Source organism: Phaenicophaeus curvirostris, chromosome 1 (assembly GCF_032191515.1).
Source record: "Phaenicophaeus curvirostris isolate KB17595 chromosome 1, BPBGC_Pcur_1.0, whole genome shotgun sequence".
Lineage (NCBI taxonomy): Eukaryota > Metazoa > Chordata > Aves > Cuculiformes > Cuculidae > Phaenicophaeus > Phaenicophaeus curvirostris.
Window position 1 is genome coordinate 203,222,330 of NC_091392.1, and position 25,457 is coordinate 203,247,786.

At 39.5% G+C, this 25,457-nt stretch overlaps 1 protein-coding gene across 1 annotated transcript in view; it reads right to left on the bottom strand.

The window, feature by feature from the left end:
- The window catches only part of DDX10 (DEAD-box helicase 10), a 193,405-nt gene that overhangs the window by 65,061 nt on the left and 102,887 nt on the right, over positions 1–25,457 (bottom strand). Inside the window, exons 14-15 of the mRNA XM_069883490.1 lie at positions 13,833–13,946; positions 11,505–11,666 (exon numbers count right to left, since the gene is read on the bottom strand). Of these exons, the coding sequence (XP_069739591.1) occupies positions 11,505–11,666; positions 13,833–13,946 (276 nt within the window). The remainder of the gene's footprint in view (positions 1–11,504; positions 11,667–13,832; positions 13,947–25,457) is intronic.

A 25,457-nucleotide genomic window follows, 5' to 3' on the forward strand; every position in this document is an offset into this window, starting at 1 on the left:
GGTTTCTACCCAAACTTTAAAGCACAAACATGCTCTGGAAAGTGACTTAATGAATGGCACTGTGGTATCCCACATTTGCCTTTTCTCAGATTTCACACCAAGTTTGTGCTGCTTACATGCAAAATATGATTTTATCATTATTATTAACAGCTCAGCTTGCAGGCAACTTGGCATCCGAAAATCCAGCTCTAATATCACCAGCCCATAAAGCAATATTATCCTCTAACTCCACAATCAGCATATACATAAGCTGACCAAGAATCAAATTGTGCCCTCTTCTGTGGTGCTTTTCCTCTGCATAGGTGGACAGAAGCAAAACTAGAATTAGTGAGAACTATTTACTGAAGACTTAAAACCAAACAGAATGGGGGGCGATTGAATACACATTGAGTAAGAAAATTGTTTCAGCTGTCACTTTGTGGCCACTTTTATATTTTATATTGTTATGGAGTTTAATAATTGTCTTGCTATAGAGATTAGCAAATCATCCACATGCAAGCAATGCTCCAGCCACTAAAACAAAACATCATTGAAAAAGCTTAGGAAGTGTGCATTAAATGAGTGGAAAGTGAGGGGGATTGAGAACTGGCTGGATTACAGAGCTCAGAGGGTTGTGCTTGGGGGTGTAGAGTCTGGTTGGAGGCCTGTAGCTAGTGGTTTTTGCCAGGGGTCAGTACTGGGCCCAGTCCTGTTGAACATCTTCATCAATGACCTGGATGAGTGGACAAAGGTTACTGATGATACAAAACTGGGAAGAGCAGCTGATACACCAGAAGGCTCTGCTGCCATTAAATGAAACCTGAACAGGCTAGAGTTGGGCAGAAAGGAACTTTATGAAGTTAAACAGAGGCAAGTGTAGGTTTCTGCACCTGGTGAGGAATAACCCCCTACACCAGTAAAGGTTACGAGTTGACCTGCTGGAAAGCTGGTCTGAGGAGAAGGATGTAGGAGTCCTGGTGGACAACAAGCTAACCATGAGCCAGCAATAATAGAATCATAGAATAGTTTGGGGTGGAAGGGGCCTTAAACATCATCCAGTTCCAACACCCCTGCCATGGACACCTCCCACTAGATCAGGCTGCCCAAGGTACCATCCAGCCTGGCCTTGAACACCTCCAGGGATGGGGTATCCACAACTTCCCCGGGAAATCTGTGCCAGTGCCTCACCACTCTCAGAGTGAAGAAATTCCTCCTTATGTCTAGTCTAAATCTGCCATTCTCCAGTATGTACCCTTTTCCCCCAGCCCTATCACTCCAAGACTTTGCAAACAGCCCCTCCCCAGCTTTCTTGCAGGCCCCCTTCACGTACTGGAAGGTCACTATAAGGTCTCCTCGTAGCCTCCTCTTCTCCAGGCTGAACAACCACAATGTGCCCTTGTGGCCAAGAAGGGCATTGGTATTCTGGGGTGCAACAAGAAGAGTGTGGCCAGCAGGTTGAGGGAGGTTCTCCTCCCCTCTACTCTGCCCTTGTGAGGCCCCATCTGGAGTACTATGTTCAGTTCTGGGCTTCCCAGCTAAAGAAAGGAACTTCTGGAGAGAGTCCGGTGGAAGGCCACGAAGATGATGAGTGGACTGGAGCATCTCTTATGAGGAAAGGCTCAGTGAGTTCGGTCAGTTTAGCCTGGAAAGAGAAGACTGAGAGGGAACTTTATAAATGCTTATACATATCTAGGGGGCTGGTGTCAAGAGGATGGGGCCAGACTCTTTTCACTGGTGCCCAGTGACAGAACTAGGAAGAACAGGCACTAACCAGAAGACAGTTTCCACTTGAACATCAGGTAAAATTTCTTTGCTGTGAGCAAAGCAGGGAGGTTGTGGAATCGCCTTCACTGGAGATACTCAAAGCCCGCCTCGACATGTTCTTGTGAAACATGCTGTAGGCGAACCTGCTTTAGCAGGGGCACTGATGATCTCCAGGGGTACCTTCCAACACCCACCATTCTGTGATGCTGTAATTCTGTAAAGAAAATGGGAGTTGCACTGCAAAATATGCTACTATTTTCTAGAGAAAAGCAGAAGAAAAAGGTTGATGAAGATGCATTTCATCTGATTCTCTGTCTGCCTTCAGTTTTGAAGGGATGATACAATTTAAGAGTAGGAATTCATAATCTAGACAGGTCACAGACTCTTGAGCTGTCTTAATGCAGCCACTCTTAAGGAAACACCCCACTCTCATAAACCAGAGAGAGAAGACAGAAAGCCCCCAGAGCTATCTGCGCCTGTTGATGTCCCCAGCAGTATCCAATTCCTCAGCAAGTGAGGGGTGCAGCTCCCATCAGAAGCTGCCAGGTTGCCTCAAAGACCCATGAAATGTAGAAGGTGGCATTTTTGGCAGATGTACCATTACATCCCTGGGCAGGACGAGCAGCCTGCCTCTGTAAGTTCTTCCCCTTATAGCACTAAGGCTACAACTCCACCTGAGCTGCAGTTAAATTAAGCCTGCACTACTTCAGCTTCCACCCACCTTCCAGCTGCATTTTCCTAGCATCCACCCGACCATGGCGTGCACAAACAACCTATTCACAGTTATTTCATTTTCTTATTTTTCACATCAACAAGATGAGCCCAGGAACTCTGATTTTGCTTGAAAACACTCAGAAAACACTCAAGGGCACTTCAAGCTTTAAGTGCAGCCCATCCAGCTGTTGAAGAAAAGCAAACACTGAGCAAGCCCTTGCCTTCTGCTGCTAAGACTGAAAGGGGACGTCTGTCAACTCACTTGTTAGTGTCCGTTCCCCTTATCTTAACAGCTCTGAAGTTGGAACATAACAGCAGCACTGCCTGCACACAATAGCTACAAAAGTGCTCTGAGAGACTTTCTAACAAAGTCATACATTCTTCATTTATTTTACACATCTCTCCATCTCTAATACTCTTCTTCTTTGCTGTTCAGCTAAACGCTCCTCAGCAGCAACATTCTTCCCTTTATATTTTGCTCCTACACTGCTGCACTCTTTATGTGAGAGAATTTTATCTTCCTCACCCAGCACATTAAACCAACTGTACAATTACATGGAAATCTGACAAATTTCACCTCAAAGTCAAGGACTATTCAAATGCTTTACTTAATAAAAAGCATAATACTCCACCGAGATTCTTTCCCTTCAGATTACTTCCTTTGAAATATTAAGCAATCTCTCTTCAGAATTAATGTATCGATTCATTTCAAACTACAAATACTATTTTTTATGGGTGCATTTATGTTCCAGCATACAGAATGGTTTGCGCTGTATAGCATCTGGTTTTTCTTTTAATGACTGCATCTAATTTTTTTTTTAATTTAAGATATGATAAAATAAAGAAAATCCCCAGAGGGGTCTTTTCTGTTTCTTGAACTGTTATACCCAGTATTGAATGATCTATTACAATATGCTACGAGTACGTTTAGTATTATTTTATAAAACTATAAACCAAACATGTTTAAATAAGAACCACTCTTGTCATCAACAGAAATCATTTGCAAAAGCAGGACTGGGAGCAAGACAGAGCCAAGAGCTCCAGCTGGAGGGGGTGCTGCAAAAGGGCTGCTAAAGGAAGGGGCAGGGTGTTCGCCCCCAGAAGCTTCTCCATCTGGGCCACAGCCCAACCAAGCTTGGAGGTGCTCAGCCAAGACAAGGGATGAGGCTTGCAGCAGGGGCTGGAGGCAGGAGATAGATAAAGGCTAGAGCATTACAATAGGAAGTAAAATACAAAGAATGTAGTGTAGCAGGAGAGACATAAAGGAAAAAGAGAAAAAAAAACCACTATAAATATCAGCTGACATCTTAATTGATTTGGTCACACTGTTCTACTAGTTAAAATTACCTGCATTACTGCTTTTAAAAATAAACACACAGTTTGATTCTAACCTTTGGCCAAAACTGCATGTTGTAAAGGAAATTGATTCTTCCTTCATAAGTGAATCTATATCTCCTTTTCAGCTTCCTACATCAGATGCATCCTGCATTGGATCAATTCAATTTATACAGGTTTTAAGTCACTGTGAGGTGACCATAGCTGTCCAAGTACTCTCTCCAACCATGTTAGATATCCTGTATAGCTGTATAGTAGTTTTTCTCCCCCTAAATGCCTCCAGAAATCTTCATGCTTTCTAAACATCTGCTCTAAACTCAGTACTGAGGCTGTTAAATCATCCCTGGTATTATAACTCCATTTTTCTTCCTAGGGGGAAGCCTATTTCCAGATTCTGCATGTGAATTAAGACAAAATTAATAAAGTTACAGTCTCTCTCCTACTCTCCCCCTACATACTGATGCAATCATTATTAGAAAATATCCCTTTCAAATTCCATGTTTAGATCTACCTGAATGGTGTCACTAGGGATACCTTGAATGTGACAATGTGGTTTGTAAGGATATCCTGTTAACAGTGAGACAGAGACAAGAAGGAGAAAAAGTAATAAATTGAAAACCAAATACACTAACCCTAAACAATCAGTAAGGCAGACAGCAATGGAGAAGTGAACTCCAAAGTCACTGATAAAGGAACACTAAAGGAACCACACAAGCACAACCTTGAAAAGGTTCACATAGAACTTCATAACTGATGAGAATAAGAGAAACTATGTTGTCTCTGTTTATCAGTCTCATAAGAAAGAGCAAAATTATTACAGAATATTTGCAAAGCACTGTGAGACTGTGTGAAAAGATCAGCACTAAGAAAGACTGAAAGTCAAGGCCAGTAACTGTGTAGGGGCCTTATGGCAGGGGTATGGATATTGGACATCCTTAGGGCCCACACAATTAAGGGACTGGTGAAGGTGAGTGCGCTTGCAAAGCAAGGGAGTTGGTAGTTCTGCTAGAAACTTCAACCTTCACCAGCCAGCAAGAAGGAATGAGGTTGTGCTGCCTGTGCTGTTAATGCTTGTGTGGATGCTGCCTCTCTTGTCTCTGTGGCCACCGTGTGTGTACTAGGTGTGCACATCTGTGCAATGCATGTGCAGCCTTGCTAGGACTGGGTCTGTAACTGGGACAAGCAGCAGCCTCCATCTAACACACCTGCAGAAGAAACCTCCTGGCTTGAAATCCAAGGCATTTGGTTTCACTCACCAGTCTGTAATCTTCCACTTCCAGGAACAAATTTTTACCAGGAAGTTACCAAATACATTCACTAGGGTAAGTACACTCTTCATAAAACTGTGAGTTTCTTCAATTTATACCAGTTTTTATCAAAGTTTGGCATGAGGAATTTCCTCTTTTAGCCTTGGAAGAGTTAAGTAATGATATTTGAGAGAGCAAATATACAACAGTGTATCCTCCTCATTAAAACTAACCATTCTCCCATTAGCAAATGTGTTTAGGGAACCGGAGACCAACCAACCAAACGTGTTCTGTTTCAATTCAGTTTCTAAGACAGTTCTATATTTTCTACTAAATTAAGAACAGTATGAGCAAAACTAAGAGACCACACAGCTTTGGACTTCAGTTGATTCTGTGAAAAATTAGCCTCACTTCCCCAGGTGGCCAAGAAGGCCAATGGCATCTTGGCTTGGATCAGAAACGGCGTGACCAGCAGGTCCAGGGAGGTTATCCTCCCTCTGGACTCGGCACTGGTGAGACCGCTCCTTCAATCCTGTGTTCAGTTCTGGGCCCCTCACCACAAGAAGGACGTTGAGGCTCTGGAATGAGTCCAGAGAAGAGCAACAAAGCTGGTGAACAGGCTGGAGAACAGGCCTTATGAGGAGCAGCTGAGAGAGCTGGGGGTGTTTAGCCTGGAGAAGAGGAGGCTGAGGGGAGACCTCATTGCTCTCTACAACTACCTGAAAGGAGGTTGTAGAGAGGAGGGTGCTGGCCTCTTCTCCCAAGTGACAGGGGACAGGACAAGAGGGAATGGCCTCAAGCTCCACCAGGGGAGGTTTAGGCTGGACATTAGGAAAAAATTTTTCACAGAAAGGGTCATTGGGCACTGGAACAGGCTGCCCAGGGAGGTGGTTGAGCCTCCTTCCCTGGAGGTGTTTAAGGGACGGGTGGACGAGGTGCTGAGGGGCATGGTTTAGTGATTGATACGAATGGTTGGCCTGGATGATCCAGTGGGTCTTTTCCAACCTAGTGATTCTACAATTCCATGATTCACTAGTAGATTGCTTCCTTTCTGCTGTATTGTACTACCAGCAGACATATCAAAGATTGAAGTCTTCTACAAGGACAAGAGCTAGCGATCTTGAGATTTGTCTCAGTTCTTTATAGAAGAGCTCATCAGCTTCTTCTTCTTGGCTGGGTGGTCTATAACAGACTCCCATCACAATATCCGCCTTCTTGTGGGCTCCTCTGATTTTAACCCACAGGCACTCGATCCCGTCATCACCATAATCAAGCTCGAGGGTATCAAAGCACTCCCTAACACAGAGGGCTACCCCACCACCTCTCCTACCCTTCCTGTCGCGCCTAAAGAGTTTATACCCCTTCATACCTGCACTCCAGTTGTACGAGTCATCTCACCCCTCTTCCATGATTTCAGTAGCACAAGGGCTACAAAACATCTCCAATTTCCTCCCAACAATAGTAATTCCTCTGAAAGATCCCTCTGTGACCTGAAGTCCAACTGCTGTCATACCTCTATAATCATGGTTGTTTAACTTCTTCCAGGGGGGACTCCCTGCACCTTACAGTATCAGACCCCCCAAGACAGCTGCAGTTTGTTTGCTACTAATGCCACACAAATATAATAAAATTATAACAAATTGCTTCTAGCCATCTTCTCATATCAATCATCTCAAGTTCACAGTGTATTTTACTTGCCAAAAAGTAAGGTAAGAAATAAGGCTTCTGCTCATTTCTCCTTCAGCATCAATGAGAAGTTTTCTGAGCTTGGGTTAGGATACTGAGAGGTTATTAAGAAGCGAAATGAATCCCTCTCTGCCGCTATCTCCCTCCTAACAACAGTGCATTTTCAGCTGAAAACTAGAAAAATGGAGTGCAAAAACATGTTCTGAATACTTTATTCACTTCTCCCTTTACTGTTGTTTATAACATTTTACATGTTTCAAAACAGCTCAAATCTATAGCTCTCACTAGGCTGTCATTAAAGATCCGTTAATGCAAAATTCTTTTCACATCACCTCGATCAGCGTTACTGCCCTATCCCTTGTGCACAACTGCTAAAATTTAGTTTGCTTCCAAAACTTCAATAAACATGAATTATAAAACAATTATACCTTAAACTTTTATTTATTTTCATCCAATTTTCAATTTTTCCCCATTTGCAGAGGAAGGAGAGAATAACAAAACGTGAGACTCATGAAGGAAACCTAATTATAATGTAGGTGCTTTGCAAGTTTCCATAAGCCTTAAGGCACTGCAACACACATCTGATCTAATCCAACACCTCATAAATGCACCGAAACATATTTCTAATCATACTGAAAACTCTGCTCATTTAAATGACATTCACAAATGAATTTTAAAGCAATGGCTTGTGGATACTTTCTGAAGAGTACTGCTCTTCATCAGGAACGGTTTCACAAGGACAGTTCATATAAAGCTGACAGGCTGCATTCACCAAAAAAAAACCCATTTTGCACAAGTTTTGGGTTTAAGTCGTTAATTTTCTGAACTTTTTCCCCAAAAGTTTTTATTTTCAAGATTACACTGAAGAAATCATAAGAGGAGGATTCTCAACGGAAGATGATCTGTAAATTACAAGCTTTATAAAAACAATGTGGGTTTTTTTTCTGCATCAACTCACAATCTAAATCAAAACCTGAAAACACGTGCAAGATATAAAGAACTGGATGAAACAATATACACTTCCATAGCCTTCCGTAAACTATTTTACTATTCTCAGTCACCATTTTAAAGCCTATGTAGAGACTTCAGGGATTAGCATAAATTCAGCTTCAGGACTTTTTGATTACTGACGTACCTTATCATGTAGTAGACTGCTACATTTGGGTTATAAAAACCTAAACACATTCGTCCCTATCTATACAATAACTTTAATAGAGGTATCATGTTTCAAAAAAATGGTTTAAGAGGAAAAGAAAAAAAAAAAAGAGTGCCAAATACACAAACCAGTAAAGTACACCAGGCATCAGCTGCAATAGGAACAAAAGGAATTAAGATGAGGAAATATAAATCAAGATACAGACATTTGAAACTTGCTGAAAATGAAAGAAGAAAATTAAAGTGATGAACAAGTTAAGAAAAAATCTTGAAGAAATCTGAAGCAAAAGTGGAGAGGATAAACTTAGCCACAGCTTTTTCTAAAAAGCTAGTAAGGAGAAGGAAGAAGAGAGAGAATTCAGTAGCCGAAGTGGGAAATCAAGAAACAGAGAGTTGTCACATTTGGCTGTTAGAAAAGATGTCAAATGGACAAAGAAGAGATCTACAGCAGTCTGCTTGCAGGAAGGAAATTAAAACAAAGATGGGAATAAAATAATTAGTGTTACTGCAGAAAGGAAAGGTCAGATGACAGAGTTCATGCTCTGCCATGATGTATTTTGGCTGACAGCGAAGTATGGAGGATTTTAGAAGAAGCAATGACATTCACAAGTGATGGATCTAAGACTTTTTATAAAAAGGACTGCTGAATGCCACTAAGGGGATGTAGAAGATGTGATGAAAGCATGTGACTTTGAAAAGCTCCTCTTTCAATATCACAGGAAGGAGCACTAAGACATCCATACTTCACGTAAAACATGAAGTCGTGAAAATAAGATAAGTCTCCTAGTCTTTTTGTTGCTTTCATATCCTCTGTTGGTAACACACTTGAAGCTCTTCTAGGTTTCATCCTCTCGCTCCAATTGAGGCTAAGAAATAACTCGCACCACGAGCTCATAAGGTTTATACACACAACCAAAATTCTAAGAGCAAACTCAGACAACAATCAAGCACCTGATCAGGCTTCTTCAGTACAGTCATGATACATGGACTAGGGTAGTTCTTCCATCACATCACTAATATTCCAGCCAAATATTCAAACTCTGCTAAGTACCCGCTGCAGAACGATTACATTATCTATTGGAAAGGGAAACCTTATGAGGTGGGGTAATACATTGAGTGGTCACTGTTAAAGTGGTCATGTAATTACTTCCTTTTAACTGTGAGGTAGTTCAAGTCTTTACCTAGCATTCTTTCATTAACGAAGCACTGATGACTGACAAGTATAACTTCTTAAGCCAGGTAATAGACAGCCCTGCCATAGGAGATGCAATACTGGACCTGATAGTCACCAACACAAGTGAGCTCATTGGTGACATCAAGACTGGAGGCAACGTGGTCTTCACATCTGTGGAGTTCATGGTCCTGGTGGATATGGGCTTCTACAAGTATGTCAGCCAGAAAAGGAAGGTCAAAGAAAGCGTTATCCCCTATAATGAACACAACTGTCCCTCTGGTAACAACAGACAAGGAGAAGGCTGAGGCACTCAACAACTCCTTTGACTCAGGCATCCCCAGCAGCCTCTCTTCCCACGTCTTGAGCAGATGGACCACAAGACAGGAACTGGGGGAGTAAAGTCCCTACCACTGTAAGAGAAGGTCAGGTTTATGACCAGATTAACATGAGCCAAGAGAAAGGAGGTAGCACTTGTCTCTGCTTGGATGAGACAAAAGGAGGATTAGACATAGTTTCCCAACTATTACAATTACAGCTATTTTCTAAGCAGCAACAACTGACTGTCAAGAATCCCAGACATAAAGGATGACTGAGTAACAGCATAAAGTAACAGAAATGCATTCAATCTGTGTGGCAGCCTTGCCTTACATAGACTGTATTAATTTATACATAAAAATAATTGATATCTCAAACTTGAATGCCTTTTGAAGTGAGGGTGGAGGATCATTGTTAAGCACAGGGTTAGAGAGCCAGTGGAGAGGCAAACTCTACCAAAGTGAACCCTGAACTCCCACCTATGATCTTCCTGCCTCTTCTGTCCTTTGAAGTTTGACCTTCTTTAAATTTGGGAAAGTGAAAAATTAGGATACAAAACAGTTTGTAAGACCATTTAAAAAATTAATTGACAATCGGGAAACTGAATATTTCATCATGTACAGGGATTTTACCATATGAAACGTGTTTCACCTCAAACGTTAGGCCACAAATAAAAAATCTGAATGTGCATGCAATGACTGAATGCAGTAAGACAGCCCTAAAAATGAGACACCAATTTCACAGTATCTCAATCAGAAGACTTTTTTTTAAAAATATATTTCCCTCTTTTTGTCAAACTACCATTACTTTCTCTACCAACTGATGGAGTATTTAACCACTTAAGTCTGATATCAAACATACAACTGCATCACTCAAAGTATATGAATATACTAATGAGCAGCAGATTGATTGGTAAATCATAAGCCAGTCTCTCCCTCCTCGTTTATTAAGCTGCATCCTTGAAATTTTATATCATATTCTGTAAAATTGACTATGATTTCACCTATAGCACAGAAAACATTGTTTCTTTGTAGCTACTTTCAAATGCAGCACTTCCCTAAAGAAGAGGTGAGATTTTTCGTAGACATCAAAGGACTAAAGTAGGACTATAGTAGTAGGCTTTCAAATTAAATGTGTGAAGTATGCTTTGACTTTAGATGGAGTACTCCCATGCCCAAACGTAACTTGAAGCTTTCACAAATCCCCTCCAAATTATTTTGTTCAAATACACACCTGAACAGACACTAGAACATTGAGCACTATTACTTGCAAACAGTGGATAAAGGCAAACTTGATAAAGTCAGCATTTTCAGAGCAGGGAATTAAAACAACACTTCTAGTGCTCTGAAAATTAGGAGCTTTGAGTAAAAAGTAGGTCTCTAATAATGCAGTTCTGGGATCTTGCATTCATTTGTTATCTGGACAAATCCAAACCCTTTGACAATGACAGAATGATCCATGAACTCACAAGCATTCAGCTGTGTCCATACGACTGGTGTGTGCCAAGGTTAGAAAACTCTGCTTTGGTCCATTACAAATAATATGGTAGCAGTTTGCTAACTTATGGTCTGCAATTTAAATGATTTTAAACACCAGATGGAAACAGACTGCAGAGACTGACACTATTTGAATAATTCAGGAAATCAACTCTGTGAGCCCTAATAACACCAATGCAAAAAGTTAATACTTTGTCTACCTGAATCGTAGTATTGAATATTAAGCAAGTGGTAGTCTGAAGACATTTTGGAGACACTCTCTTACTTCTCCTTCCCCCTAAATATGTTCAGCATTTGCCAGAGTATGTACGTCAAACAACACCTTTTCTGAAACAAACCCTTCTGCTGAATGCTGCTCAGAAAAACTGATGCTCCTACGAAACTCTTTGCAGATTTTAAAGTTGTAAATAAAGCTCCACTGTTACAAGCAATGGGTACCGCATAAAGCTTTTTGTTACCCAGCTACTTATGTCAGAGCAGTCTTCCTCTGTGCTATACAGTCCCCCCAAAACCTGATTAATTTAAATAACCTTTTACTATACTTACTTCATGATGTATTTCAGTATTTTTCCTCACTGACTAATCCATATCACAGTATCTATTTCTGCATTTCAGTAAGTGAGGTAAAAATCAACTTACCCTATGTTTTTCCTTTATTTTCTTCCTGTATTCTTCTTTGTCAAATTTATCTTCTTCCCGCAGTATCTCTTTCGCTTTATCCAAATTGATACCACTGGCATCATCCTCCTCGTCTGCTTTTGCCAAACTGGATTTTTGCACAGGTGGCCACTGCTGCACTAACTGAATTATACATGTCAACAAGAAAAATAATAGTTAGAATATTTTTTTCCACATGCAAGTTTTCATGCTCTAGATATTCTAACACACTATTTTCCTAGACTAAATAAAAAGGCCATCTGCAAATGAAACAACAAAAAAAAAAAACAAACTCTCGCAAAATACAAACTAGGATACCTAATTTAACATCATGTTCAGTCAAAAATGAATACTTGAAAATACTGTCTCCGTTACACCATATTACTGCTTAATAGATTCACTTGAACTTCTTCCTCTGTTTTTCTCTCTTTGCCTTAAAGAAGAAATAATTTATAACCCTGCTAGTAATTTTGGAAGAAAAATTATATTTGCTTTCAAGAAATGACTCTCCAAAATATATGCAATAGAACAAAACACCAGTAAACCTAAACAGTATGTTTTCATGTAAACTATACTCTAACATATTACATGTTGCAAAATGAGAGAAAAATTACATAAGCCTTCATTACACAGTACACCAAAACCCATGACTGCAGGTTCACGTTTTGGGGGAAGCAAGAAGGACATATGTGGAGGGGTTTTATTGGTTATTGAATGAAAACTGGATTGGAAATGTTTAATGATTCAAGTTTGACTTGTGGGTGACATGCTGAACACAGGCAGCTTCCCTTAAATTTCTGAAACTCTACACTGAAGACAAAAACTAACTACATATTCACTAAAAAATATCCCCACCCTATCTTATGACCTGACATCATGAGCAGACATCATCTGGGGTTGGTCTTCGCAAAAGTCATCCTTGCTTATTGATTGGTAGAGTGGCAACTCTTAAAAAGAAATTCTGAGGCAGAAAACATCTTTCAGATACAAATGTAAAACCAAATATGTTTAGGACTCCCTAATGCACACAGGGTGTTATTCACCAGGATGGATACTGATAAATCCAATCTCCTGTTTCCATTGTAAAATGGAATTTGTATGCCTGCATTTTCTAGGAAGATATATTTCTTAAAGGAGTTTTATTTTGTCAACAAGCATGTGGAATAAAACATTTTAAATTCTAAAGCGCAGTTTTATGCAGTTAGGAAAAAAAGGCAGGAACAATGTCCATACATGTAAACTTTATGCTTCCTTAAATAAGTCACTCCTTCTCTATTGTGATCGTTTCCTAACTAGAATCGTTTTGCTAATTCTTTTCTCCACCCTTCCTCCTTTCGCTTTATTGCAAGGATACATAAAACATTGGTATTTTAAGATGAGATAACAGCTTTAGAATATCTAAAAATATCTGAAGATACAATCTGTAGTTAATGGGTCAACCTCCTAAATCTTTTAAATTTTCTCTAATGACAGTTATTATATGGCTACACTCCCTTCCTCTGCAATATAAAATGCTTTATTTTATTTGGTCACAAAAGCAAATTATATACTTGTAAAGGTGACCTCTTTTCAGTTCTGGCCTTACTGAAATTATCTGAGTAAAAACAATAAAGCTACTTTTTCCTTATTGCTGGAAATGGAAAAAACAACGCACACAGCTGTGAAATCTAGTGTTAGAAAAGTTTATGGAGTGTGGAGACTTGCTAGTGAGGTTATTGCCACAATGAAACCCTAGAGTGATTGGCTTCCACAATAGTTCCTTTCTGTATAAAATCAATACATTCTTCCAGAGGCTATTAAAAGATCCAATAAATTACTGGCAAAATTTCAATGCACTGCTACATCAGCACCAGCAGGCAAAAATTTGGTGCCTTCATAACAACAGTGAATGCTGGAAAGAAAACCAGGGACTTCCTCTAATTCCAACACTTCAGCTCCAGACCTGGGGGAGCTTTGGCAAATGCCTACAGGAAAATCATTTTACATCCCTGTAAGGAAAAAACAGGCTTTTTATTTCTCTTGAAACTGAGGATAATAGACAGAAAATACGTACAGTTTTGTACATCCACTAATAGCTCTTATACAAGTATCTTACACATAAAAAGGTGAAAAAGGTCAATGCTCAGCATTCCTTTTTCACAGTGGAACTGAATTCTAAATGGAAGCTGAACAGTTTTGCAAAGCTTAAACCAATTACAAAAAAAAATCACACATTCTGAAAAATATCTTTTTATACTGATATAAATTGTACCTATTTTTGTCTTTGCCTTCAGTTCCCACCAAAATACAACTCTTTGGAATTGATCTTACCTCTCCATCTTCATTAAAAACTATTTTTGTGTTGACTTTAAATTTCTTCTTTAAAATTTTTTTGGCTTCTTGAGTTTTAGTTGTTTTTTTCTTCATTTTTGATTTTGAGGCATTCTGTATAAAAGAAAAGATTTCACATGGATTTTTTTCTAGTCACAGAGTATATGCATCAGACTTTCTTAAATGCAATTAGATATATGAAAATGTAATTCTTACAATATATTACAGAGTAATTTCCAATAAAAATTAGCTAGCAGACCACTTCATAGAAGTGTTTTAAGCTGGTCATATCATGCAAAATTCATTTACTTTGATAACAATTCAGCTTAACTTAAATCCTGTCAGCCGCAGGACACTTAACTCATTCAAATCTCTCTAACCTTTTTGAGACAAGGACACTAGATGCACCAGCTAAATGCTGTTTGCAAGCCTCATCAGACAAGAAATCCAGTATAACTGACTGAATCCATTAGCTACAACTGATCAGATATCACTTTAACCTCACTCAACATCACCTTGTCCCCAAACACCACAGCACATCAGTCTGAGTCATTTCTGTGCCAATGAAGGGCACAATGGCCATGCAAGATCATAGAATAACCACGTTGGAAGAGACCCACTGGATCATTGAGTCCAACCATTCCTATCAATCACTAAACCATGCCCCTCAGCACCTCATCCACCCATGCCTTAAGCACCTCCAGGGAAGGTGAATCAACCACCTCCCTGGGCAGCCTGTTCCAGTGCCCAATGACCCTTTCTGTGAAGAATTTTTTCCTAATGTCCAGCGTAAATCTCCCCTGGCAGAGCTTGAGGCCACTGCCTCTTGTCCTGTCCCCTGTCACTTGGGAGAAGAGGCCTCCCTACTTCATTAATCTTGTCCCTTGCAGTCCCACCAGGGCACAGAAAATTAGTACTAGGTGATGTTTACCAAACTTAGCATTAAATAAAAGCTCAGACTCACAGAAGTTTTTACCATCATAGGAAAAAAGCTGAGGTGAAACAAAGTGACGAAGACACCAGGGAAACTAATAAGATTCAGCAGAAATTGTGAAATCCAGGCATTAACACCACTTGTAACAGATTGAGTTTGTTCTTTCCCAGCTACTACTGAGAAAGCAACGTTGACCAGAAAAAGCAAATATCAGCAGAACAGTATCCTGGTATAAAACACAGTAAGAGTGACGTTACATTTATTTCTTGTGTGTGCAATCTTGCTGTAATAAGAAAGAAGAGGTGAAGAGGTCACTTCTATTTTTGACAGAAACTGAGGATTTATCCAGAGTATTTTCAGATTTTCGAGGGAGTTTACCTAGGAGAACATTTTAATTACTACTGTAAAATGCAGTGGAAAATAAATTGTCACACCCACCGACCACCTGCATAGATTTCACAGAGCCACCCATCCCATGGCACCATACAGGAAAAAAAGAACGTGGAGATTCTCAAGCTCCAGCTCTTCTGTGAGTCCTTCTTTCAGGAAAAAAGGCCATATGTGTGAGGCATCTAACAGGACACAATACACATGGAGGACACTTTGAGCAATAACTGCCATTGCAGAAAGTATTTTACAGTAAAAGATATTCCACAGGAATAAGTGGAGACTCCACAGAAGAAGACCCCCAACTCATTCATCATCCTTTAAAGGCTGCAGAGCTCCACTACTCAGGGGAAAAGTACCTGAAAAATAGTCACTAAAAGCTCTAAATTTCTATATATTTTCTATAAATTTCTAAATAATAGAATGTGGTCAAAGCAACCAGATAGAAAAAGGAAACACTGAACTTCTTTCTCTCACTCTTTTTTTTGTTGTTGTCGTTTAGGTCATTTTAATCGGTTTCATCTTCTATACCAAATCCACTTCAAAAGGACACAAAAAACCCCACACCTCAGAATGCCACTGTCATTCTGGTCAGTATACTAAGGCACAGAAATGCATGAACTATAAAAGAGAAAAATTACAGTCCTCCTAACAGGAAAAATGGTTTGTGACAGCTACTGCACTGCGTTATCAAGTAATGACCATATCTATTATAGAAAATAGTAACTGTAGCAGCACTTATGTCCTCAATATTGTAATACAATTTTTGCTGCACTGTGAAGCTCCTGCTAACCCAGGCACATCACTTTTCACAGCTTAGAAAGCTGTGCTCTTCCCTCTCTCCTGTTGCTTCTCCTACAAACACAAATTGTTTGCGAGTCTGCATAAGCATAAAATCCTTACCTCAAAACACGGAATAAGTAAAACAACACGAATTGACTAGAGGAAGATTTTGAGAGATGTACTACAAGAGATGTACATGTCCTCTTCTCCAGTTCCCTCAGCTGCTCCTCATAACACTCGTGCTCCAGACCCTTCACCAATGTTGTATAGCACCAAAATGGTATGTAAGAGTTGAGCATTAGAAGTTAAGGAGTCAAAAGAGATTATAAAACTTTCATAAAACACAGGCTCAGCTGCAGGGTTGGGGGATTTTCTATTGTTACTAATCAAAAGCCTAAATTTCTTCTTCCTTCTGCACATACACACACCAGATGGCTTGCTGGATTATTTAATGAGTTAGAATAAAAACTAGCTCTTAGAAGCGGAGAAAAGTCAAATATTTTCATATGTAATCAAAAACAATAGAGCTAATATGCAAGTTCTTTTCTGTTTTTCTCAAGAAGGAGTACGCTTTTGTTTTCTGGCCTAAAAGAGCTGAAATAATTAGCTGACTCCATGACAAAAGTTTTCTAAATGAAGACACTGACGAGTTTAACACATTATTTACTATTTTTCTTTTCCTGGAAAGACAGGGCATCAGAAACATGAATGTCAGTAAATTTACTCTTCTAATATGGAATATTGTTTCTTATTAATATAATTTTTACAGTCAATTGTGTAGCCCGAGTACCTAATCCTCAGCAACTCAGTATCAAAGCACTTATAATCTCGTATGGTAACAAACAGGCTTGCTTTCACATTTGGATTGTTACTAAACATCAAATGTAAAGTTTCTTTGTTTCTAACTATAATTTCCTTTTTAATTTAATTCAACAAGCCTGTGAAAGCAAGCACAGCATATTCACTACAGAAGTTGTCTAAAGACAGGGCTACATTACTGTGATGGGGCAAAATATTAGTAGAAAAGAAGTTACAATCCATTTTCCAGTCACGGTAACTATAACGAGCTTTTCTAGAGGGCTTGTGGGCTTTTTTCTTCCCCTTGCTTATACCTTATAATTCCTAGGAAGAATGGTGCTGTACCTGGAAATATTTTTGAGTCTCTCCCAACATTATTACATTACTTTACCCAGAATTCAATAGCAACCGCCTCTGAGAAACAAAAATCGATGTGGCACTCAATTTCACACACTTGTTTTGTATTTCTTCAAGAAACTGCCCACAACAGGAGCAAGTATTACCACATTTGTATTACCACCGAGTACATCAATCTCCCTGCTGAGTTACTGAGTCTGGACTCAGAAGTCATTCCCTGCAGAACACAACACAGGCTTGGCCACACTGAAACTATTGAACTTTAGGCAAAGAGAAGGGTTGTCTTCCACTTCGTGCCATTGAGAGCACACAGATGTGGTTTTCATGTAACCATAAAGTGTTACCTCTCAACCCCCTAAAATTCCTGAGCTCACACTACGAGGCTTTGATTACCTACAACGGAGATGAGGTTACAGGAGAGAGAAATCTTCCCTCCTCCTGACAAACTTCTAACCACAGAAGCAGCAGTGAGCTACAAACTTCACGCTTTACACATAATTATAAAACGTAAGAAGGAAAACATCAAGAGAAGCAAAATAAACGGACTTTGAAGTCCAGTCCATATCTCTTCAAGCACTTATAAAACTAAAAATCAAAAAGCTTCCTTTTAGAAAAACGATTTGACTCAACCAGACATCTGTCTTCCTGTTGGGTACAAAGGATCAGAGAAGCAGAAATCCTAGGATGTGGCCACACTGTCACAAAACTCGTAGGATTGTTTACCCAACGTGCAAGCCAATAACACAGACAGGTGGGGTATTGAATTTTATTCCAGGTCACCTCAAGATAATATCACACAGTATTTATCCCATCCTTCATTTACAAGACATCGCCCATAATTACATCAGATTTACATTAATAGGTTATCTACCTTATTAATTAATACTCTATGTCTTCCTGGTTAACACAGTCCTCGTTTGCTATTTGCTATTGGGGTTGTTTAGCCTGGAGAAGAGAAGGCTGAGGGGAGACCTCATTGCTCTTTACAACTACCTGAAAGGACGTTGTAGAGAGGAGGGTGCTGGCCTCTTCTCCCAAGTGCCAGGGGACAGGACAAGAGGGAATGGCCTCAAGCTCCGCCAGGGGAGGTTTAGGCTGGACATTAGGAAAAAATTGTTCACAGAAAGGGTCATTGGGCACTGGAACAGGCTGCCCAGGGAGGTGGTTGAGTCACCTTCCCTGGAGGTGTTTAAGGCACGGGTGGACGAGGTGCTAAGGGGCATGGTTTAGTGTTTGATAGGAATGGTTGGACTCGATGATCCAGTGGGTCTCTTCCAACCTGGTTATTCTATGATTCTATGTGAATTAGCTGTGCATGCCCTGTCGTGCCCAAATTTTTGGTCAGAAGGTTTCTTGGTTTGGTGGTCTGTGAGGGGTCGCAGTGCTCCTTCCCAAAATTACCTCCGTCCCACTTCAAAAATTCTGCTGAGTTCATGTTAGTTGGCAAACCATCAGCTTGGGACCCTGCTGAGACAATAGTCTTCCTTATGGTTTAGGTAGTTTTGTTCATTAAAGGCCTTACATGTTCTTTTTATTTGCCACACACAGAGGAAGCTTAATTACTTTCTACAAATCATTAACAGATACTAACCTAACTTAGAGAGCTTATAGCAGCATTATCTGGTTCAGATTATTAATTTTATTTTTAGGTTTTCACTCTCTTGCATCAGCAGGACCCCAAGGAGAAGTACGGAAACTGCTTTCCTGCATGACCCGTGGCAGCTAGGTGGACTCTATTTTAATTTCCAGCCCACTTCTCTGTAACGACAGCTATTTCAATCCTCTCTGACTTCTGCTAACTGCTCACAAGCCACAGGCCACTTTATGCTGTCATGAACACCAGAGCAAGCTGAAGACACTGAGAAGTAGCATAAGTTCTTCAAACCATTCCTTCACTTCCACAACACAAACCCACCACCCTTACCTTGGAAAAGAAGCCTTTTTTTTTTTAACATGTTGGGGTTTTAGATGTAATATAAGTGAGGCTAATTTTGGTTTGGTGAAGTATTCTATTTTTTTTTTTTTAATTAAGTGTTAAATATTAGTAAGACTAAATTCATAGACAGTATCCAACCAACTTGCACAGCATCTATATACATCACTGAGCACAGCTTTTATCATGACAATTGTAAAGATATGGCAATAGGCAGGTTGGTACGCAAAAGATAAAACTAGTACTTCTTACACGTTGTTCTATCTCCTTCTCTATGAACTTTTAAAGCACATCAATCAATTATCAAGATCAACACGTTCTTGACATTTGAAAGCAATGGCTTAAATTAACAAGGTGGATAGATGGAGTGCAGTGATAAGACACGGGACAATAGTTTTAAGCTGAAAGAGGGAAGACTTAGATGAGATATTAGAAAGAAATTTTTTTACTGTGAAGGCAGGAAGACACTGGCACAGGTTGCCCAGAGAAGTCATGGATGCCCCATTCTTGGAGGTGTTGAAAACCAGGTTGGATGAGGCTATGAAAAGCCTGATCTAGTGGAAGGTGTCCCTGCTCATGGCAGTGGAGTTGGAACTAGATGATCTTTAAGGTTCCTTCAAACCCAAACCATTCTATAATTCTATGGATTTCTTCTTATTTTCGGGTGTTTTTTCTTCAGAGCGTGGCTGGCTGTGTTATTTCGGTTTCTTTGTAGCAAGTATCATGTAAGATATCAACCAGGATGCTGAAAAAGTCAAAATTATTGGTTGGTAATTCCTCACTCAATATTACTGTTCGAACAGGGAAACTCTGAGACAGCTAAATTACTTGCTACGTCTGTGTATAGTTTACTTTCTAAACCTACTGAAAGAATGTTGATCTTGAAAAAGACCATTTTCTAGGGCAGAACAACCTACATAGAGAACTGAACATAGTTTTTGCATGAACACTTGTGAAGATTAGGATAAATCCAGGCTGGTATTCAAAAGGAAAACATCAATCTTGGCATACAGAATAGCATAGATACAAAGCCTTTCAAAATCACAGCAACAGGAGGAAAAAAAAAAACCAGGGGAGATAAGACAAGCTTCTAATAAGCACTGTTCAATAGTGCTAACTACATTATGGACAAAGACCACAAGACCTGTTCGCTACACTATCATTCCCATTTAAATTGCCCTTCAGATCAAAGAAACAGCAACAGGTACGAGAAAACATAGCAAAGAGAGAACTGTACTATGGCAACCACACGCTTAGATGATGTTTGCCTTTTTCTTTGATTACTGTTAGGATAGAAGATTACATCTGAATGTGAATTTCATTAGAGTTTTGTGTTTGGGTGCAAGAGTTTGGTGAGAGAATATCTTTGTAAACAACATAGTATTGCTTTCTCAAAAACAGATTAAATTAAGCAATGAAAGTTGATAAGAGCCAGATTTAAGATTAACATTTCAGCATCTAAAACAAAATGCAGGAGTGAGGAATAAAAAACTTGCCAATGTACAAGCTGGTAAAATAACTAGAATTTTCTGCAATATAATAATATTATGAGCTCGGTTCTATGTTTAGACAGGTATTTGCTACATTTACTTGTATTTTTAAAAGGGCATTTATTTAGGAGATCATTTTACTTGAATATACACTGCTACCAGAAAACAGGAGAAAGATGTCCCCCATACCCAGTACAAGTACAATATTCCAAGTACAAACATGAACCAAGCTTAAGAACAGAAATCTTTAATAAATAGTTCTTCAGTGATAAATCTTATTCCCATTTCTAACACATGCCACATAGTAGTACTTCTACAATGCTTCTAAAACAATGACAACAACTAAAATAGTTTTCTACTGAATTGTTAAGCTTTTCCTAGGAATGAATGAACACTCCACGTGAACCTGACTTCATTTCAGCAGGTGCTATCAAGACTAAAAATTGGGAGCTTTGGCAAAAGATGAACAGAGACATAGGTTGGAGTTTCTCTTCCAAGAAAGCCAGTAAAAAAAGCAAAGATTAAAAAAAAAAATATTATGTTGTAGCAAAATTTACATTAAATTACTGAACTTATTCTGTGAATTACACCTTCAAAATTATAACCAGCTAAACAATGACAGATGTCAACACAAACTATTTTTGAAGGACAGTGAGGGTTCCATCAGCAGCTCTGCCCTTTCAATTACCAATTTAGATTAGAGAAAGGGCCTTTTATTCCACACACATCCCTACCCTCCATTCATGTTAAGTTTAATTTAACTATTTCCTCTTCTTTCTTTACAGTTAAGGAAAGAAGTGCCTGGGTACCATTCCTACTCCTGAGATGTCTTCTGAAATACAATTACTGTATCCGCAAAGCAGCATTTATCATCTAGAAATTTAAAACCAATCCTGAAAATAAAAAAGGGCATCTGTATCTTTCCATCAAGAAAATTTTCATTGCTTTCATTTCCTATATTGAAAAGAGGATGTTAATGTTTTACCTTGTTTTAAAGTTCAGAAGGAACCATGAATGAGCAGTATTACACAATTTTTCATGATTTTTTCCTCCTTATCTCCCTCTGCTTTCTTTCCTTTTTTTTTAAATATATCTCTCTGAGTCCTCCACAGAAAATGAAGATTTTTAAAGAACGCCTTAGTGAAGAGCCCAGCTTCTCAGCCCACAAAACAAACATGTGATTTGAATACTATAAATTATGTAAATGTACACACAATTCTAGTATCTGCATACACCAGCAAACAGATTTTGTCATTGGTACGCAAAATCACTGCACTTGATTTTCCAAATCTTGAAGTATAAGAATGTGAAATAAGGAAAAAAAATTAAATAACTACATTTATCACTATGACATTATGGACAAAGCTACTGTTTAAGGAATTTGTGAGTTACAGTAATTAGATAGCACTCACTCTGGAAGATGTCTGTAATACACTGCACCACAAAACTTTCCAGTGCAACTATTGCATTAGCCCTGAAAAACTCCATTACCTGTGAGCATAAGAAGCAACAGGATCCCTTTCTAAAGCATTAGGCCTTTAGCAATTCAAGATCACAACTTCTCATGGAGTTTATTTAAAAGAAAGGTTTAACAGAGAACAGTGAACTACTTTACATATTCCTAGGCAAAAAGTAAATTAAGTTATAATTGAGTACGCCTGACTAAATGAAGATAAAGGCATTCCAGAAGATTGTAATTCAAAACCAAACATATTGTCATAGTTTATTCATCTTCCAGCTAATGTTGGTAGAAAAATATCTTTCAAAGAAACACATACAAGGTAAAATATTCTAGTAACTCAACAACTGCCTCAGACTGAAAATACACAATATACAATCATGATTAATACCACTAGTAACTGCAGTGCCATATCAAGGCGTGAAATGTTTTCATTCCACACCTCTCTGTCATTACAAGGTAACACACCATTACAACACAATCTTCCTCTGGTAAAATCCAACAGAAACACATAGTAACCATCTAATTCTCCAGTACTTCTACAGCCAAGAGAATAGCTTAACTGCTTGCAGTTATCCTAAAATGAAGATTAAATCTTAGTAAATGAATGAGTGTTCCTCATACAACATCAATTAACAAGCAAAGAACATGATTTTCTTGATTGTTATTCATCCTCCCTATTCCAGAGCTTGCATTTTTGTGAGAAAGAAAAGGACATCATAAAGATCCTTTTTCCAGCAACACATGACAAAGTAGAAATAAGAGCATGAACAACCAAACTCCCGCCACAAACCCCAAAAAAGCAACCCATCAACCAACCAAACCAACCCAAACTTCATAATACATTAATGTGGAGTTGAGGGGCGAGGAAAACCTGCACCCACTTCACACCTTTTGTTCTATTACAGATCTCCAACAATGACAACAGATCTTTTCTCACCTTCCAGCAGGTGCAAGATCCTGCCCCACTAACACCTAACGTGAAACAAGACCCACACTCCAAATGCAGGTGAGGGGACACAAGCAGGAAGGAAGAGCTGCCTTGTTTGGGGATGAAAAGGACTCTTAAACCCTTCAGGTGCACTGACAACATGCTACTTTCTGAAACTTGGAATTTTTCAGTCTCCAGAAGAATTAGAATTGATCCTTCTCTCCCAGACTGCCCTTAGTGTTTTAGTGCAAGTCAGTTAAATGGAAATATTCATAGAAATGGAATCACTGAGCAACACAACAAGAAGGTAACATTGAACTGATATTTAATGAACTGAAAGTTTGGGGCTGTTTTAGTTAGAGAGTAATGTACTTTCTAGTAATAAGATAGCTATTCTAAAAAAAAAAAAAAAAAAAAAGCATAATCATGAAGGCAGTTAAGACTTAAATAAACACCATAACATCATTAAAATTATGGCTTAAAAATATTCCACAGAGGAATCTTAGGTCAAAAGGTGGGATGAGAAGATCACACTTCAGTGCTGTTTTTCTTTTAAGGCTGAATACATTTTACCATCTGTGAGCAATGTGATATTCCCTTTCTCCCTCAAAAGGCACCACACGTGGTCCCAGGGATACAGCTGCTGACAAGTCTGAAGCTTAAAACATTTTGTTCACTACATTCTCCTGATCTGCCATCAGAAAGTAACAAAACTGTTACTCTGCAAAGATAAATATATTTATATCAGTGCTCACCCATCCTCTCTTTGCACATGGTAAAACCAAAACCCATGCCCATTTCATTACCACACCACAAAGACATCCTTCGTAGGTTGTGACCAAGGCCACTCAAAAGAGAAAGAAGAGGCAGTACTAGTTGGCAGCCTGTGAGGGTTATCTGCAGGATGAGGCTTAATTGAATTTAGCTCCAAATCGGAAGCGCACACAGCCTATCTCAGAACTACATCAGGGCATCCTCAGCAATCCCAGACATAGAACGGAAATACAGAATCATAGAACGGTTTGGGTTAGAAGGGATCTTAAAGATCATGTAGTTCTAACCTTCCATACCATGGGCAAGGACACCTTCCACTCGATCGATCAGGCTGCTCAAAGCCTCATCCAACCTCACCTTGAACACCTCTAGGGATGGGGCATCCATAAGTTGTCTGGGCAACCTGTGCCAAAGCCTCAAAGGAAAAAAATACTAATACTACTAAAAATACTGCCTAATACCTAATCTAAATCTCCCCTCTTTCAGCTTAAAGCCGTTCCTCCTCATCCCAGCCCTGCACTTACTGCACTTACCCCTCCCCAGCTTTCTTGTAGGCCCCCTTTAAGTACCAGAAGGCTGCTACAAGGCTTCTCTGGAGCCTTCTCTTCTCTAGGCTAAACAAGCCCAACTCTCTCCCATACATCAGACAGCACAGCACGGGAGCCGGGGTGAAGGTGGCAGCACAGTAAACATGAGGCACACAGAAGAGGAGAAAAAAAAAAGGGGGCGGGGGGAGAGGTGTCAACTGAGTTGCTCATTGCTGGAAGAACGTAGCTAGTTTCTTCCAACCAAATATCAATCAGGGATAATCTGGAAAGACAGAATTTCTTCACAACCACGGGCTGAAGGAGAAGCCGCAATAATAACAACAATTAAAAGAAAAAAAAATCATGCCTATTATTTTTTTTCTTTAAAAACAGTTTAATATGCTTGCACCATGCACTCAACACAGACTAAAAATGTTGCCCCGAGTGGGCTTGTATTTTCTGTGCGTGCTCCATCAAACACTCTCATCGCTGCCGTTCGCTAGCATGGGCCCTTACCCAACTCTGAGAAAAGCTGCTTCAAGGATTTAGAATTGGCAAAAAGCTAACACTAAGACTCCCAGGGTCAGACAAGCACTTCGTTAGGCTCGTGGGAGAAAGCAGCACTGCTGGAGAAGGGACATACGGCCCCTTCAGCAACAACCAGCATCTCAGCCATACTGCAAGGTGGAAATAACACCTTAAATACGTTTAAGAATCTGGATAAGAAAAGTAGCAAAATTCACTCTCAGAGCTTAAGATACACAATGAGAACTTTAAGCATTGATAAATGGGAGGAAATGTTTGTATTCCTGTATAGGAAGAACATGCACCTGTGCCTAGTGCTACTGCCATCACAAGAACACAAACCACACGGAGCAAATGCTCCTCTCCAAACTATAGAATAGAATCATAGGATCATAGAATAACCAGGTTGGAAGACACCCACCGGATCATCGAGTCCAACCGTTCCCATCAAACACTAAACCGTGTCCCTCAGCACCTCGTCCACCCGTGCCTTAAACACCTCCAGGGAAGGTGACTCAACCACCTCCCTGAGCAGCCTGTTCCAGTGCCCAATGACCCTTTCTGTGAAGAATTTTTTCCTAATGTCCAGCAAATCCAGTAAATCAAGACAAATAAATACTGGCGGGACCAACATCCACTTAAACCAGCACAGCCAGAGGGAGCGATTCAGTCTGTTAGGGTTTTGCTTTTGTTCCATCACAGAAATGCCCAAGGCAAAATCCCCACC